Source organism: Rissa tridactyla, chromosome 3 (genome assembly GCF_028500815.1).
Source record: "Rissa tridactyla isolate bRisTri1 chromosome 3, bRisTri1.patW.cur.20221130, whole genome shotgun sequence".
NCBI lineage: Eukaryota > Metazoa > Chordata > Aves > Charadriiformes > Laridae > Rissa > Rissa tridactyla.
This window is the reverse complement of record NC_071468.1, coordinates 44,110,164-44,126,678: the sequence shown is the minus strand read 5'-3', so window position 1 is coordinate 44,126,678 and position 16,515 is coordinate 44,110,164. Positions and strand designations below refer to the sequence as shown.

At 41.6% G+C, this 16,515-nt stretch overlaps 1 protein-coding gene across 4 annotated transcripts in view; it reads right to left on the bottom strand.

Annotated features, from left to right (window-relative positions):
* HEATR1 (HEAT repeat containing 1) overlaps window positions 1-16,515 on the bottom strand; it is a 55,486-nt gene that overhangs the window by 29,789 nt on the left and 9,182 nt on the right. For 3 of the 4 annotated variants that reach the window (XM_054193829.1, XM_054193826.1, XM_054193828.1), the window contains 10 exons: window positions 9,527-9,707; window positions 7,103-7,319; window positions 6,046-6,187; window positions 5,431-5,532; window positions 4,368-4,508; window positions 3,561-3,772; window positions 2,211-2,344; window positions 1,282-1,390; window positions 865-975; window positions 308-425 (listed from right to left, as the gene is read on the bottom strand). In XM_054193829.1, coding sequence (XP_054049804.1) covers window positions 308-425; window positions 865-975; window positions 1,282-1,390; window positions 2,211-2,344; window positions 3,561-3,772; window positions 4,368-4,508; window positions 5,431-5,532; window positions 6,046-6,187; window positions 7,103-7,319; window positions 9,527-9,668 — 1,428 coding nt within the window. In that variant the 5' untranslated portion in view covers window positions 9,669-9,707. Of the gene's footprint in view, window positions 1-307; window positions 426-864; window positions 976-1,281; window positions 1,391-2,210; window positions 2,345-3,560; window positions 3,773-4,367; window positions 4,509-5,430; window positions 5,533-6,045; window positions 6,188-7,102; window positions 7,320-9,526; window positions 9,708-9,925; window positions 9,997-16,515 lie in introns of those variants that run through there. The other variant, XM_054193827.1, reaches the window with a different exon arrangement.

Sequence of the window (16,515 nt, the reverse complement as noted above, 5' to 3'; positions counted from 1 at the left end):
TAAGGGAAAAAAACACTGACAGCAATCGAGGCAGGTGGAAATGTATAAATTTTAACCGTGAAAAAAAAGCTCACACTGTTCATGGTAAACACGAACTTAAAGGATCTGATAGCTTTTGATTTCCCCATAGTTTTGATCAAGGCTCACCCCCAGATCACATTTAAATAAGTTGGGGTTTTTTGTTTCGGTAAGAATGGTAGAGATTTTGTTTAGAAAGAGGAAGAGAGAGCAGAACTTTGCCAAAATATCAGCATTTTGACAGTACAAGCAGGTAAAGGCTAGGACCATGAACTGAGCTTCTACCTACCTTGTATTTGCCACAGCTTAATGAAAGAGAAATAAATTGGTGAAAAAGATTTTGCTCAGCCTCATCTGTGCAATCTTCCAGATGCTTCTCCAACACAGAGTCTAAGGCTTTAGGATACCTGCCAACAGACAAAACCCCCAAAGTTTTCCACAGAGCAGTACAGAAGAACACATATTTACTAGGGAAACAGAGGAAGCTGAATGCACACGCACTCATCTGAACCAGCTATTTTAAGTAGCTTTGCAAAGGCAATCAACCATTAAGTCTTAACACAGATGAACGATATGCAGACGACCAGGGTAAATAAATAATGAGTAGAAAAGGTCATGCTACACAACAAACAATTTCACAAAGCCAGTAGGTCTGCATTCACGTATTACAGTTATAACAAAAGGACAGATCAGTAAAATAAAATTTGAACAAAGATTAGGAGTCAGTTATTTTTACTGTATTTAATTGGGCAAGAATATAGCGCTTACTACACCCAACAAGCCAAGAGCATAGATGACATCACCCCTCTACAGACTGTGGGTCTGTCATAGGAAAATGGAACTTACTTTGTCTCAAGAAGTCTGATAAGAGGAAGCATCTTTTGATTGAGTGCAGCCATTTTGGCGGGATCAGATTCAATCTCTGTACCACGGGAGATAAACTCTTCAAGAAACTTGCTAAAATTACAAACAAAAGAAAAAGCCACCATTTTTTGGATAGTACAGTTTTCATCAACATTATAAAGCACACATTTGCTCCTGGCCTGGAGTTTCACTCTGTCCTACAAGTACCCTCCCTGAGTGCTAAAAGCATGGCTCTTCTGGATTACTGAATGTTTCACCTTCAAAACCCAGGTTTCGAGTTAACTTATGAACTCAGAAAAACATCCTCATATGATGCTAATGCCATTGTCAGGAATTAGTTATTATTAAACCAGAAATTACTACAGTACTGCAGAAGAAAAATAATCAAAGTTAACTCACGAAGCCAACAGGTGATCTAAATCCTTTTCCAGTGGTATACTCTGAATAATAGCTTCAAGATGTCTGATGTAAATCTGATTCTCTGTCTCCTCAGATTCTTCTTGTTCCTCTAAGGACAACGTGTAATCATAAAAGATAAACAATAGTTTGAGAATAACCCCCTCATACTGATTAAAGCTAAGAGCTTATATAGGCATCATCATCTGGTGAACCAAACACACAACTTAAAGACCACTATGTTAGTTGATTATCAGCCGTAACTCTCCATGAAATGCTAGCAGTGCTTTATATGAATGTCATTAAAATGCCAAAGGCTGTATTACTACCAATAAATTCAAGTAAGCTTTGGAACGTTCCAGATCTGCTACTACAACCTGTGCAACTCCCTAAAGCACTTCCTGGCGTGAATCCGGACCTTTGCAACAAAAGAGCTTTCCCAAACACGATTCAGCAGTTACAAGTCCACAGTGCAGTTTTACTAGTGCACTGCCACTGCTACACAGCAGTCAGCCTTGCTGTCCTAGACTGTTCCCAGGCACATTAAATTCATGAGGTAAACATAGATCTCCACTACTTAAACTGCATATGAAATACATGTAATCTACCTAAAAATGATTTTGCAGTACCGTAATACATCTCTAAGAGTCAGAAATTTCATACATCAAAATTAAGTTACTGCTAAAATACTGCAAACCAACATCTAAATCAAAGCAATATAGATATAACAATGCATAAACCAGCCTCCTCTGTAGGGCCTCTGTAGGAAAAAACAAAAAGTAACACACACACACACACAAGCTCAATCAGGTCTTCACATAGACTGGCACAGTTTTAATGGCAGAAGCAACTAAAATTACACAGCTACGTCACTGACCGCAGCCATCTGTCCTTAACACTCAACAAAATTGTAAAAATGTATGCTAACTTACCTGTATCACTTTTCATGACAGTGCAAACAAGGTGAGGCAACAGGTAACGCAGAAGAGGAGAGATATCATAGCCTGCTGAAAGGCCCTGCAGAAGCATTACCAGTTCTGGGGTTTTGCACAGGTAATTAAATGGCCTGCACAATGGAACAGGGAAATAAAAAAATAAAAAAAGTATGTATGCATGTCTGGGTTACCAACACTTTCAAACCATGCAGACTTCCTAGGATTCAATTTTCAGCATCAGGTAACAGCCTCATTATAAACAAATTCTGAAAAGATTCAAAGGGTTCCACTTATTGCCAGAGGTTTGCTGGCGCATTTAATATCCAACAAGAAAGCAAGGTACTGCCAGTCATGTTGAGCACAGCTGCTACAATGGCACAGTGAAGTAGTACAAGAAAAAAATAGTTTTATGGATTGCATGAAGAGATTTCCTCACATTGCAAGGAGCGTATCTGTTACTCAAAGGCAGTAAAAGGAAGGGAGGAGAAATAATACCTCAATGACAGGAGATCCTCAAAGAGAGTAGAAGCAATTTCCCTTCCTGCTAATAAAAAGTTTCTCTCATCTTGTCTCCTTTTATACCCACCTGGCTGGATGCTGCATAATGCATCAAGCACGCCTCTCCTTAGTTCCTCACACCTTATCTTTTAACCCACTTTCCTCTTCTACGACTGTGTTCAAGTATGTGGAAGGTAATCACTGTACTTGTCCCAGCAAAGATGTATTCTGTTGGAATACCCACACTAACCTCTCTGCCAGCAAGCAAACTCCCTGTAGCATGCGGGATTTCCATCACCGTGTTTAACCGCACATTAACAGCACAAACTAACTGTATCAGGGCAGACAAACCAATGGGAATGAAAGACTACATGTACTTCCAGAACGACTTGTGGGACCAAAGAATTGGTTGTATAGCAGCACTTACACTTCAGGTGTTAAACTATATGAACTCAAAGCCCTTCTATTGAAGGGACAGAACTTCTTTTTTTCCAAGCTATTCAAATAACCTCAAATTTGAACTACTGTTATTACGCTGGCTTCTCTTCCAGGATTCCCACTTTCAAGAAAACCTCTTACTGGCCGAATTCAGTTTTGCACATTTACAGCAATCCTTTACTGAGGGAAGTGGCAGGAGAGGGACCAAAAGGTTAACAGACTCCTTAGCTGTAGTGAGCATACAAATTTTCAAAGTAAGGCAAAGAAAATTCTGAGCCCTTTGAAATGTCAACTACCAAAATTTCTGATATTAAAGTATCCCTTTAATGAGGAGGATAAAAAAAAATATCACGTTAGCAAGGTGCAGTCTAAACTTTTTCAAAGTGGAAAACTGAATTCACGTAGACTTACTTTTTCCCAAGTTTGTCTCCTTTCTGAGTTTGTAGAAGTAGGTTCAAGCACGCCATCCCATCCCTGGCTAATGAGGGCACTTTAGATAATGTCTTGCTTATCTGTAACATCAAGGAATGCACCAAGGAAGTCTCCACTGTCACTTTTACTGTCATCTGGCAGATTATCATGTACGTTGCAGCCCTGTAATCCTGGACAGAGGATTTCAATCCCTAGAAAAAGAGATAAAGGTGGATTTTTAACACACACAAACTAAAAAAAGAGAGTATATTAATATAAAAATAATTTTCATTCTGACATCCATGGAATCACATCACCTTCTTCTCCACTAAGAGAAGAAGGACACTCCTTAGAAGTGTTAACTTCTAAGGCATCAAGAAGGAAAAGCTGTCACACAGGATGCACACATACAGAAGACCCATCCATTAACTGCTGCTCTGTTCATTAACAGAGAGCCAATCCTGGAGGGTCAAGAGGATATTAAAGCAGGCTGTCCACCCTGACTCTATTTCCTCATTGTTTAGCACGATAAGTCTGTAAGGCAAAGATGTTCATTCAAACTGTGTATCCATTTCTCACAGCTCCACTCCTCATGCAGAGTAGGAAATAAAGTTCTTAAAGTGCTCACCTGAGGCAAGAAAAAACATTATTATTCATGGACCTTCACCTGCCTGATGTTTCAAAGCAGGCTAAGAGTGGCATGATACATTTCACACAGAACGTCCCTCTTAAATGTTATCTGCAGTCACGTGTCTGCAGAACACAGTACACTTCATCACACTGGAAGGAAAACAAAGTTTTGCGTACCTTTTGGATGTAAGGGAGCAGCATAGAGACTATAGTGTCTGTTATCTTCTCTGCGGCTCCAAGAGCTGATACAATGGTGGAGGCATAAAACACAAGAAGAACTCTCAATTGAGCGGAGTTGCCAGAACACTCTGAAAAGACCTACACCACAGAAAAATCATTTGTTCAGACAGGAAAAGTGGAAATGCACATACGGCTTACCCCCAAACCAGCAAAATCTCAGAACTCCAGCATGTAAGTTCTACTAGCTCCTGCTGGCACAACTTAAGTCATCACCTCCTCCTAGCAGTAACCCTCGACAGAGGTTACTGCTCCCCCTTGCACACAAAGTAGAAGGACAAGGGTGCTATTGCTCAGCTACTGTAGTTAATCGTAGTAAGGTAACCTAAATCAGTAGTGATTTTGGTGTATCGCTCAAGACTGAGGACTGGACAGCCAAGAAGCTGACCGGTATATCTTTAACACCCCCTACTATATCTGTGAACAAACCCTGTTATTGCGTGTGCTTTACTTACTTTGACAGTACATGCATTCTAGTTCTCTAAACAACTGGAACTGTAGTACATCTTGCCCTTCTGAGACTATAAAACTATTTCTCTATTTGACATTAACTGAAAAAACAAATAAATCCACTCACCTTCTAACGTTCTCAATTTTAAGTTCTCATTAATATTTGAGGATGTACATTTAAAATATCTGTGACATCCTCCAAAAGAGATACCCAAATTCAAAGCACAGTTACAAACTAATAGCAGGAATGACTTTATAAAAGAATTTACGACAATAAAGCACTTTAAAGCAATACAGTATCTTTAAGTAATACAGTATTGCCAAACTGTTTTGTCATGGTTCATTGGTTCTCAGCCACTTCCTTACAAGAATTTCTGATAGACTGTCATCTATACTAAGAAAATGATTTTCATCTTGTTTACTAACAAATGACTCCTTTTCCTATTTGATATGTAATTCAAAATATGAGTAAATAGCATAATGCTATACAAATACAAAGATGGGTAAAACCAAGTGACAACAAACAAATCATGTTCTAGAATAAATGACCAACCTTCACAGATTTTGCCACCAGCCTGCAGATGAAATCCATGAAATCCAGGTCTTTGTAGCAGTGTGTAATGACTGTACCCCTTGCAAGCGGGACTCCGGGTTTCTTTACATGGTGAAAAAAGTAAAATTAGAACACTCAAAGGTAAAGTAAAAATTAATATAATCTCTAAATTAATCCTACCAATCAGTTAACACCATTTAAATTGCAACAAGTAATGGAAACCCACACACCGCTCTGGAATTTTTTGTGTCCACATTAAGACAGATGACGAAGAGCATTGCATGTAAACTATATTCAAATAAGCATATATTTTAGTAATTGACATATCTTCTTAGCAGTAGCAAATACTTGCACCTTAAAAGCATACTTTCACTTTGACAAAACAAAGAGTAATTACAATCAAAGCTTCTTATAATTAACTGCACATTTAAAGAAAAATAGCAGAAACAACCGGTGGGCATCCAGGCTCTATCCCTGCAATTAAATCTTTCAGTACGGTTCTACAACTAACCACATGAACAGGTGGACCATATTCATAAACCTAGTAACAGAGTCAAGACATTATTAATGAAATCCCTCACGTTTCTCCCAACTTGCATCTGTTAAATACCTTACCCTTATTGGATCCATCCAATGCCATTTATGAGTTGGGCTTTTTATATCCAAAAGCTGAATAACTCTCACAAACAGATTAGTCTCATGATATGGCAGAACACAACCAATCAAACTATCTTGATTGTAGAGATGGATGTGAAATCTAAGGAAAAAACAGTTAAAAATTAGCTGGAATTCCAAAAAAAAGAGCCAGCCACGTTCTGCTCAGAACACTTGGTTAACACGCTTTTAAGCAAGACAAGAGATGATTGTCATACTGACTCAGACACACGGCCCATCTACAGTCCAGAATCCCAATGTGGCCACTACCCTGCATGTGTTAGAGGGAAGAAACAGTCCTAGAAATTTTTTTCCTCACTCTCAATAATTTCAGGTCCCTATAGAAATTAAGATTACCTTAGTTTCTTCTGCATAGATTTCAATATTAAACTAGACATTACAATAATCTAGTATGAATTTCAATATAATATATACATAAAAAAAATTTGTGATTCAAAGGATGTATCAACAAAATCACCCACTCTTTCATGACCTGAAGTATTATACTTTGTGCATCTGGGTGGGTTAATTTATATAAATAAATACATCATCATTTCACAAAACACTTGGTTTGTTTTTTCTTCACACCTTCCTACATAACCTTGAAATAAGAACACTTATGTTATAATACAACGGCATGCTATTCGCAGTTGACAGTTAATATTGAAAATTAGCTATTTTACACAGCCCGTTTCTAAAAGTATATTACATAAATGCCTCTCTAGACTCTCTGTAAGATGGCTACAGCTGGGCAAATTTGGTGAAAGCCAGGCAAGGAAATAACTGCTTTTGTATAGAATATCATGACAGATCAAAATTTTCACAGAAATTTATCAAAAGACAAAAATCTAATTGGCAAAGAAGAACACCTGGCCTCATAAAGACTAAGCCCAAATGGATATTTTTAACATTTTAACCTGTATTTACAGACAACTGAAGTATTCAAAATTGTTCTCATTGGGGAAAAAAATCTGGCATTTCTAGTATCTATTGACATGTAGGATATTCAATGGATTACCTGTGAATCAGCCATTCAAGGCACTTCTGGGCTGGCTTGAGCATAAAGTAAGGGGACAGGTGAATCAGGAACAATGAAATATTCTTATTCAGCTCCTGATTTACCGCTTTAGACTGAACACTGCGTTCCAGGCCTTTGGACATGGAACTAAACAAACTGGACTGGAACACTTCAAATGAAGGATCAATCCCCATCAGCTCTTCTAAGCCAGTGCATCCTGTGGAAAAATAAATGGAAGAATGCTTTAAATGCAACAGCTTTATCCACCAGTCCTACCCACCTACCTCCTCACTGGCATATGCAGCTTCTTTGCTATACTGGTATATATCATCCTCACTAAGCAAACCAAACAGTAAACAGGCCTAAGACCAAAAACTTTTGCTATACTTCAAGTACTTCTTAACTGACGAAGAAAAAGAACATTAACAAGTATGGGCTCTTGCAGCAACGAAGGCCAGCAGCATCCTGGGCTGTATTAGCGAGCGCGTAGCCAGCAGGCTGAGGGAGGTGAACTGTCCCCTCTATTTGTGAGACTGCATCTGGAGTACTGCGTACAATTTTGAGCTCATCAGTAGAAGAAAAACATCGCTGTACGGGCATTGAGTCCAGCAGAGGAACGCCAAGATGGTCAGGGGACTGGAATATAACATACAAGGAAAAGGACAAACTGGGTTTGTCCAGCCTGGAGGATAGAAAGACAAAAGGAAGTCTTCCTACTTAATGGGATATAGTGTATGTAGGTTACCGAAAAGATGGAGCCAGGCTCTTCTCGGAGATACACGATGGAAGGATGGAAGGCAACAGATGCAAGATGTAACACAGGAAATTCCCAGTCTGTGTACGGATTGTTTTGTTGTTTTTTTTTTTTAACACTGGGGTGGTCAAACACTGGATCAGTGGCCCAGTACTGGACCAGAGACTATAAAACCTCCATCCTCAAATTCAGCAGAATACAGGCCTGAGCAACCTGCGGTAAATAGCCCTGTCCTCAGTTATGCTAGTACCAAAGGACCTTCAGAGGTCCCTTCCAGCTATAATTATTCTATGATTTTATACGGATGAAGCAAGCAAAGGTACCTCTTTGAATAAATTAAAATACAATGTTCCATGTACACCACTGGAGAACCATTGGAATTATTTCTTTATTTTACATAAGCTTGTAAATATTAATGGCTAAGCACAAAGCAGACAACTTCAGCTGCAATAAAGAAACCAGGCAGCTGGCTGAAATATGGAAGAAATAAATGATTCTATGCAGCAGTTCTATAGTAACTTTTAAAGAAACTAAAAAATACTGTGTTGCATCAAAAACATATATCTACAATCCTGTTACTTAAAACAGATATATTATATCAATCTTTCTGCTTTTAGAAAACAGCTTTCTTATTCAAAAAGTATCACGTTCCTGAGTAAAGTTCTATACAAAATGTTAAGAGATATGCACAAAGGGTCTGAAGTGTGCAAACACAGCAATGACTTCTGTCACTTTATATTATTTGTGGCCATAATGTTACCAAAAACCAGGGCATCAGCATGTTTTCATGAAATCACAGAATTCACGCTGGAAGGAAACTTGGGAGATTCTCTAGTCCAAGGCCCTGACCAAAGCAAGGTTAGCCTTGAAATAAAACCAGGCTGCTCAGGGCATTATCCAGTTGGGGTTTTCAAAAGGATGGGGAGCATAACCTCCCCGGACAACCTGTTCAACTGCTTTGACTGTCCTCACAGTGAAAAAGCTTTTCCTTATATCCAGTCTCAACCTCTACTATTTCAACTTATGCCCATAGCCTCCTGTCCTCCAGCCATGCATTCCTCTGGAAAGCCTGACCCATCTTGAAACCTCCTCACAGGTACTGACAGGCTGCTATTAGACCCCTCAAAGCCTTCTCTTCTCCAGACTGAATGACACCAGAAACGTTCCTCCCACCAGCCTCCCCTTACAGGGCAAATTCTTCAGCCCTTGACCACCTTGGGGCACCTGACTCTTCCCAATCACCTTACCTTTCATGTGCCCAGACACGTGCTCCAAGAGGGCCTGCTTCGTGATTTTCCAATGGACTGGAGTGATGCTGACTAGCTTGTAGCTTCTTGAATTATTTGAACATAGGTTTGCCTTTCCCATTTAGATTAGAAATTAGGAATAAATTTTTCACTCTGAGGGTGGTGAGGCACTGGAACAGGTTGCCCAGAGAAGCTGTGGATGCCCCGTCCCTGGAAGTGTTCAAGGCCAGGCTGGATGGGGCTTTGAGCAGCCTGGTCTAGTGGGAGGTGTCCCTGCCCAGGGCAGGGGTTGGGACTAGATGATCTTTAAGGTCCCTTCCAACCCAACCCATTCTATGATTCTATGATTTCCCTTTATTTCTACAGCAGTTTTTTGGCTAGATGACTTTTAAAATCACTGGCACCTAAAGGAGCCAAACTCACCGATGGCAAAAAACGTGTCCCTGTCAATGCCAGCCGCTTCCTTGCTGCTGAAGAGCAGCGATGCCACTTCGCTGCGGTTCAGGAGGCTGGGATCGTTCTGGGGAAGCGCCAGCCGCTTCAGCTGCTCCGCCAGGGACGTCATCGCGCCGCCTTTCCAGGACAGGAGCCCCCAGAGAGAAACCTGACGGAAAGAAAACCAAAGCAGGGCCGCGCGTGAAGCGGTTGCCGTCCCCGGCGCAGGCCCCGCTGCCAACCCCCGCCTCAGGGCTGCGCGCACACGTGGGGATGGGCCGGGCCCAGCCACGCCGCGCGAAAAGGCGGACAGCGGCAGGCGGCGACAGCGGCAGGCGGCGACACCTCCCACGGCGACACCTCCCGGTGCCGGTCCCCGACACCGACCTGGCTCCGCTCCCCGCCGCTCCCCGCCGGGCCCCACGTGGGCTGCGCGCGCCGCTAACCCGGAAGCGGCGGCTCCGGCGGAAGGGGAAAGAAGCTACCGCCTCCTCCTCCCCCTGACCCGAGAGCGGCGGAGGGCGGGAGCTCCACTGAGCACGCGCCACCTGCGGGCGCGGCGGTGCTGGCGCGTGGCGGGTCTCCGCGAGGGCAGGCGGCCGTTGAGGCCGTTGTGGCTGTTGTGGGCGGTTTCCCGCACCCGGGTGGGTGCCTCGGAACTCAGCGGCCCTGTGGACGCTTCCTGCCGGTGTGGGGCGGGGGCCGGCCGGCCGAAGCAGCCGGTCCGGGCGGACAGTCGAGGCGCGAAGGCCCGCGGTGCCGGCGGATGCATGGAGAAGGGTCAGTGAGGTGTCCGTGAGGGACACGCTGTGCTGCTGGCTTTGTGCTGAGTGCAGCAAGGCAACAGCCCGGCCTGTCCATGGGGATCGGCTAAAGGGGGTCAACCTGTCTTAGTAGAACTGGACTTGTTCCACCTCAGGATTTTTCCACATCTGGGATGAGTGATGCTAGGAGAAGTGCAGGACTCCCATGAGCAAAAGGTCTTGAAAGCTACTATAGTGAGTATGGGCTAGACCCCAATTGCAGAACCGCAGAACTACGTAGGTTGGAAGAGTCCTATAAAAGTCGCCTTATTTAGCCCCAGAGCAGGGCCAGCTTAGAGAAAGTTGCTCAGAGTTTTGTCCAGTTGCATTTGGACTGTCTGTAAGGATGGAAATTCCACAGCTTCACTGAGACACTTCTCATCCAAGGTTTGATTACCCTCAGATTAAAAAGAAATTCCTAATATTAAAAACCATGATGTCTCCCGCCACTTTGCATTTAAGGCTGCAGGGTTCTGCACCTGGAAGTCAGGGCACAAAGCCAGAAAGGGAACATGGCTTGTGACAAACCAGGAGAAGGTTGAAAAAAGAAAAAGCAGAAATAAAACTGGTTTCCGTTGATGTCAGTGGAGGGACAAAATAATACCAAATGTAACAATTTCAGCACCAGATCTGTAAAATTATTTCCATATATTGTTGAGAAGCTGTATAGCTATGGCAGAAATAAGAGTTGATCACATAGTAAAGCTGCCTTATTTGGCAATCATTTAGCATACGGTAGAAATACAAAAAGCTGGTAGAAGTTTAGGGTTGCAGAGAGTTGTTTAACTGCTTAATTTTATCTGTTAGGAGTATCCACTGATTTCAACAAGACTGTTTGTATGAAGCCAATTCTTTGTAAGAGTGGGAGCAGAGAGAGTAAATGAAGCTGGATGTCTGACTGTGGCTGATTATATTTGCTGGTGCTTTGTCAGAGAGCATGTACTAACTATATATATCGTGTTACTTCTGACGTGGTATTATCTGTATAAAATGACTGCAATTGCTGAGCTGTTAAGTGTTACCGCTGCAGTTTTAACAGTGCTAAGGTGTTTGGAAGATGTTACTGATTTAATGGGATTGCTATTATTTTTCTCATTGTTCTAACACTGAGATTCTGATCATCTAGCAGATGAGCTGGCTAGGGATGTTGCAAAGCAAGAGGCCAATTTATTGCACTTTTCACATTCCCCATGGCTGCTGTGCAGCTTTTTCCTTTATGAAGCTGTCATGTGACCTTATTTTTAGCATAGTTTAAACCTGCATAAATATGCATATTTCCATATGTAAAAATATCAAACATTAAAATATGTAGAATATGCATCTCAGAAGTTTTATGCAGACTAGATCTTGTTCTGCCCTGTAGACCAAAGTCCCATTAGGTGCACTCCCAGAATTCATCTTCTGGTTTGGTTTCGTGTGTAGGCAACAGACAGGGAGGAATTTCATTTAAAGAGGAAAAGGAAATAACTTCTGATAAAAAAAGAAGTGTTCAGTAGCATTCAATTGTAATTGAATTGGAATTGAGTCCTACCTATACAATTCACTGTTTACATACACAGTTAGAGAGTGTTTGTATTAAGTACTCTTAAGTACTCTCAAAAGCTTATTAATTAATTTCATAGGATCATGGAATGTGTTGGGTTGGAAGGGACCTTTAAAAGTCATCTAGTCCAACCCCTCTGCAGTAAGCAGGGACATCTTCAACTAGATTAGGTTGCTCAGAGCCTCATCCAGCCTGGCCTTGAATGTCTCCAGGGGTGGGCCCTCCACCACCTCTCTGGGCAACCTGTTCCGGTGTCTCACCACCCTCATTGTAAAGAACTTCTTCCTAATGTCTAATCTAAACCTGCCCTGCTCTAGCTTAAAACCATTGCCCCTCGTCCTATTGCTACATGCCCTTGCAAACAGCCCCTCCCCAGCTTTCTTGTAGGCCCCCTTCAGGTACTGGAAGGCCGCTACAAGGTCTCCCCGGAGCCTTCTCTTCTCCAGGCTGAACAACCCCAACTCTCTCAGCCTGTCTTCGTAGGAGAGGTGCTCCAGCCCTCTGATCATCTTTGTGGCCCTCCTCTGGACCGTCTTGAACAGGTCCATGTCCTTCTTGTGCTGAGGGCTCCAGAGCTGGACACAGTACTCCAGGTGGGGTCTCACGAGGGCAGAGTAGAGGGGGAGAATCACCTCTCTCGATCTGCTGGCCATGGTACTTTTGATGCAGCCCAGGATGTGATTTGCCTTCTGGGCTGCAAGCACACATTGTTGGCTCATGTCCAGCTTTTCATCCACCAGTACCCCCAAGTCCGTTTACGCAGGGCTGCTCTCTATCACATCATCCCCCAGCCTGTATTGATAATGAGGATTGTTGTGATGCAAGTGCCGGACCTTGCACTTGGCCTTGTTGAACTTCATGAGGTTTGCACAGGCTCACCTCTCTAGCTCGTACAGGTCCCTCTGGACCTATTTTTTTTTTTGCTAAGATGATGCTTCTTTTTCCTTCTTGCACCACCTCCTGTAATCTAGTGAGCCACCATGATTTTGGATTGCTAAAACAGTTCTGAAGGAGAGGGAAGAGAGCCACCTTCTGTGCGCTTCACCATCACTTGCTAATCATCTTGGCGTGTTCCCTTATATTCCACTATGCCATCCCCATGTCATTTCTAATAGGGAATGGGACAGTGCCTGACATCTAAAATATGATCTGATTGCAGCATAATGAAGTAATATTAAAACCTTTCTAGGATATGCAAAGGAGACTCTAACTTCCTTAGCGTGTATCAAGTTCTCTTAACTGTTTAAGCAAAAGTAGGTGTTAACAGATATGCGTATTTAATATGGGTATATGAATGCTAAACTGACCTGTAAACTGATCTGTGTTCTGGAGCAGTGGCTTGAACATCTTGTAAGCCAAGGTAATCTTATTGTCAAGGGATATATTTTTTTTTTGCTATTGGTTGTAGGAGGCATGCCAAAGTTTTGTAGTTTTGGAGGCTGTGCAGTTAAATTTGATACTCTGAGCTAATGTGTCCTTTGTTCTTAATTTGTGTACATATCTGCTCCCTATTGGAAGTTTAGAATTTATAAGGACACATCTGAATTTATAGAGTTATTGCAATTATCAGGAAGAACAGTGCTTTATTGTGTACTTTAAGGCTGTAGCAATGTATTTTTCTGTGTTTTCAGTTCTCAGCTCACTGTGACAATGCAGCAGTCACCTTTCACCTTTGGGCATTGTAAAGATGAAACAGTACCCTTCTGCAGTCTATACATTGATAAGGCCTTGAGGCCATTATTCCCTTGGCTAAGCTTTTGTTAAAAGCGAAGAGATTGGAGCCATTGTATCATGTAGCAAAGCAAATACGTAAAATGAGAAAGTTAAGATTTATTTTCCCTATCTGCCCTTTCTCCCCTAAGTGCTTATCTTTTTATGCTTATATCAGTGAAACTCAGGAGTAATTCTGATGAGGTCAGTGAAGTTGTATGAGTGCACTGCTGATGTAACTGGAGGCAGAAACAATCAAGCATAATTCGATGGTGGTTGAGGTTACAGAGAATTGCAGTTCTCACAGCTGGAACAGAACTGAGGGGAGAATAATTCTTCAGTTGAACTGAAGGACCGGAAGAAGCTTCCTTGCTAGGCAGTGTATGAAGCACATCATCGACTTACTGACCACTGTGGCAGGCAGTATCATGTTTCCCTGGCTTTTCTTGGAAAATCTATTGCAGCTTCCCCCAGCCATAAAGTCTCATGTGTAGCTGCATTCCAGATCTAATAATAAATAGAAACCCTCTGGATGGGGTGGCAGGAAGCTATTTTGGGGATTTTACTGTATTGAAGGCTTTCTGGTAATATAAACTGAGGGCTTTTGAATCAAAATTGTTGTAAAGGAAGCTTTTAAATATATATTCTAGATAAGGAAAAATAAACCCCAAACAAACAAACTAGCTTTAGCTAGTCACATGCAGAGAAAGCATCCGCTTGAAAAGGGTAGGTAATAGTCATCTTTCTAACTCCATATGTATTCACTTGAGGTAGGTCTAGTTTGTCCCAAAAGCATCAAGGAGAGTAAGGAAGACAAATGGAGATGATGAAAAATGGAAGAAAAAACCAGTCCTTTCAGTGCTGTGCTACTTGAAGAATTGTGATTTTTTTTTTTTGTTTATTGTGTAAAAACTCAACTAGAAAGTTGGATTTTAACGACTGCACAATTGGTGCAATGAAAAATAGCCTGTCATGATTGCTGTGATTGTGATAGTCCTTTGTCATGATTTGATATTTATTAGGCTGGGAAATACGATACTATGTTTATATGTTAGCTGTTTATTATTATGAAAAGCTACCTGTGCCAGAGAGAGTAGGTGTCATAGATCTACTGTGTGGTAGTTGTGTCACATTGGGAGAACTTGGTAATCAGAGTGTAGCAACGTGGCCATTAGGGACTTGGTTGTAATAAGCAATAAGGAGAGTGTTGTGTACTAGACATGTCTCATCTTTCATAGCAGGGCTCTAAACAGTAAAAGAGACAATAAACTGAAGGATTGGGAGAAGGAAAAAGTGATCATCAAGGAACACGCTTAAAACAGCATACTTTTCTTACTGCAGTATACTGTCTTGCTATCGCCTCCCTCAATTGCCTGTAATTCAAGCAACTGACAGTCATTGGAATAGCAGTAGGTCTCATATGGTGCAACTACCCATTCCTGACCTGCAGCTGTTCAAACCTCTATTTGCTTGTCAGTGAGCCATTTGCTGGGTTGTTTTTTTTTAAAACGCTGAGATGAATCACAGCTCTTTCCCTGAAAGAGAAAGAGTGTCATTTCTATTCGGAGGCACTAGATACAAATTTCAGCCTTTTCCCAGGCTGGCCATTGAAGCCAGTGCTGCTTTCATTTCTTCATTTGCCGCAGTCATTGCCAGTCCACAGGCCTTTTCCATACCTGGTGAATACGTGGTTTGAACTAGAATGAGCTCACAGCTTTATATGACAATGCCTGAAAACAGTATGATCTACATTCAGTAGTAGAGAGGAGAATATATATCTGCTGGTTTTGCTGTTCAATTATATCCAGTTACATATTTTTATTTATCCACTTTCTAAAGTTTATTTGTTTTACATGTTTTTGTGTGGGAATGAGTTATGCGTTAATGTAATGCCTAGCACAGTGGCACTGTAAACACTGGGACCAACTGATCACTATTAACCTTTGTATATATGCATATATATATGAGAGATATTAATTCTATAGTATTTTAAAAGTATTAGAAAATCAGAGAGTGCATTTCTGTGATACTGAATTATACAAATTATCTGTAATCACAAAAATACCCCAAACTTTTCTCTGCATTACAGTGCTGTTTTAAAAAATGTTTGGCTTTTTTATTTGCTTTCAATGTGCATTGGAAACTGTTCATGCTGTTATGTATCTTGTAAATTCTTGGGTGAAAAAACCTGTTATTAGAAGAAATAGTGTGTTTGATTTAGATCGTGAAGGCAGGCAACTGAGTTTTACTGATAAACCTAGATCTTCAGATTTGATGATTTACTAGAGGTGCCATGTTTTCAGAGTTAAAATAGTGGCCCTGCTGTCTCAAGATGATGTAAAGACTCTGGGCTGCCTTTCATAAAATAGTCTTGACAACTGGAAATGTTCTTGATAACGGCTAATAACTCTTACTGACAAAAGTATATGTCAATGTTTTCTCCAGTGCATTTCTTACTCTCTGACATTCTGCACATATTGTGTATGCCAGTGACTTAAAAGACTTCTCTGCAGAGAAACTACTTGAGAGAGACTTAGAAGCCCAGTGACATCAGAGGCAATTCCTTGGGCACTCTGGGAGGAGGGTGCTGTTTCTACAGGTGGCTTGACAGGCACTTAGTGTAGTCAGTAGGAAGGTAGCCTGGTCTTGAACATGTAATGAAGGGGAGCGTGTGGCGATAAGAATCAGATGATTCTGCCACTGATGCTGATGGTACACCTCTTTTAAATAAGCCTGGTGGCCAGAGACAAAGCAGTTCCTGCTGCGATGCTCTCAAATACTGCACAGGAGAGGTTACACTTCAAAATCTTTCTTGCTTTACTTGTGGTAGGATCCCTTTGGTTTGCAATACCTGCTGATTCTTAACAGTATGGTGATGTACGTGCCTTGTTTTAGCCTGTAGAGAGGGAACAAAACATTTA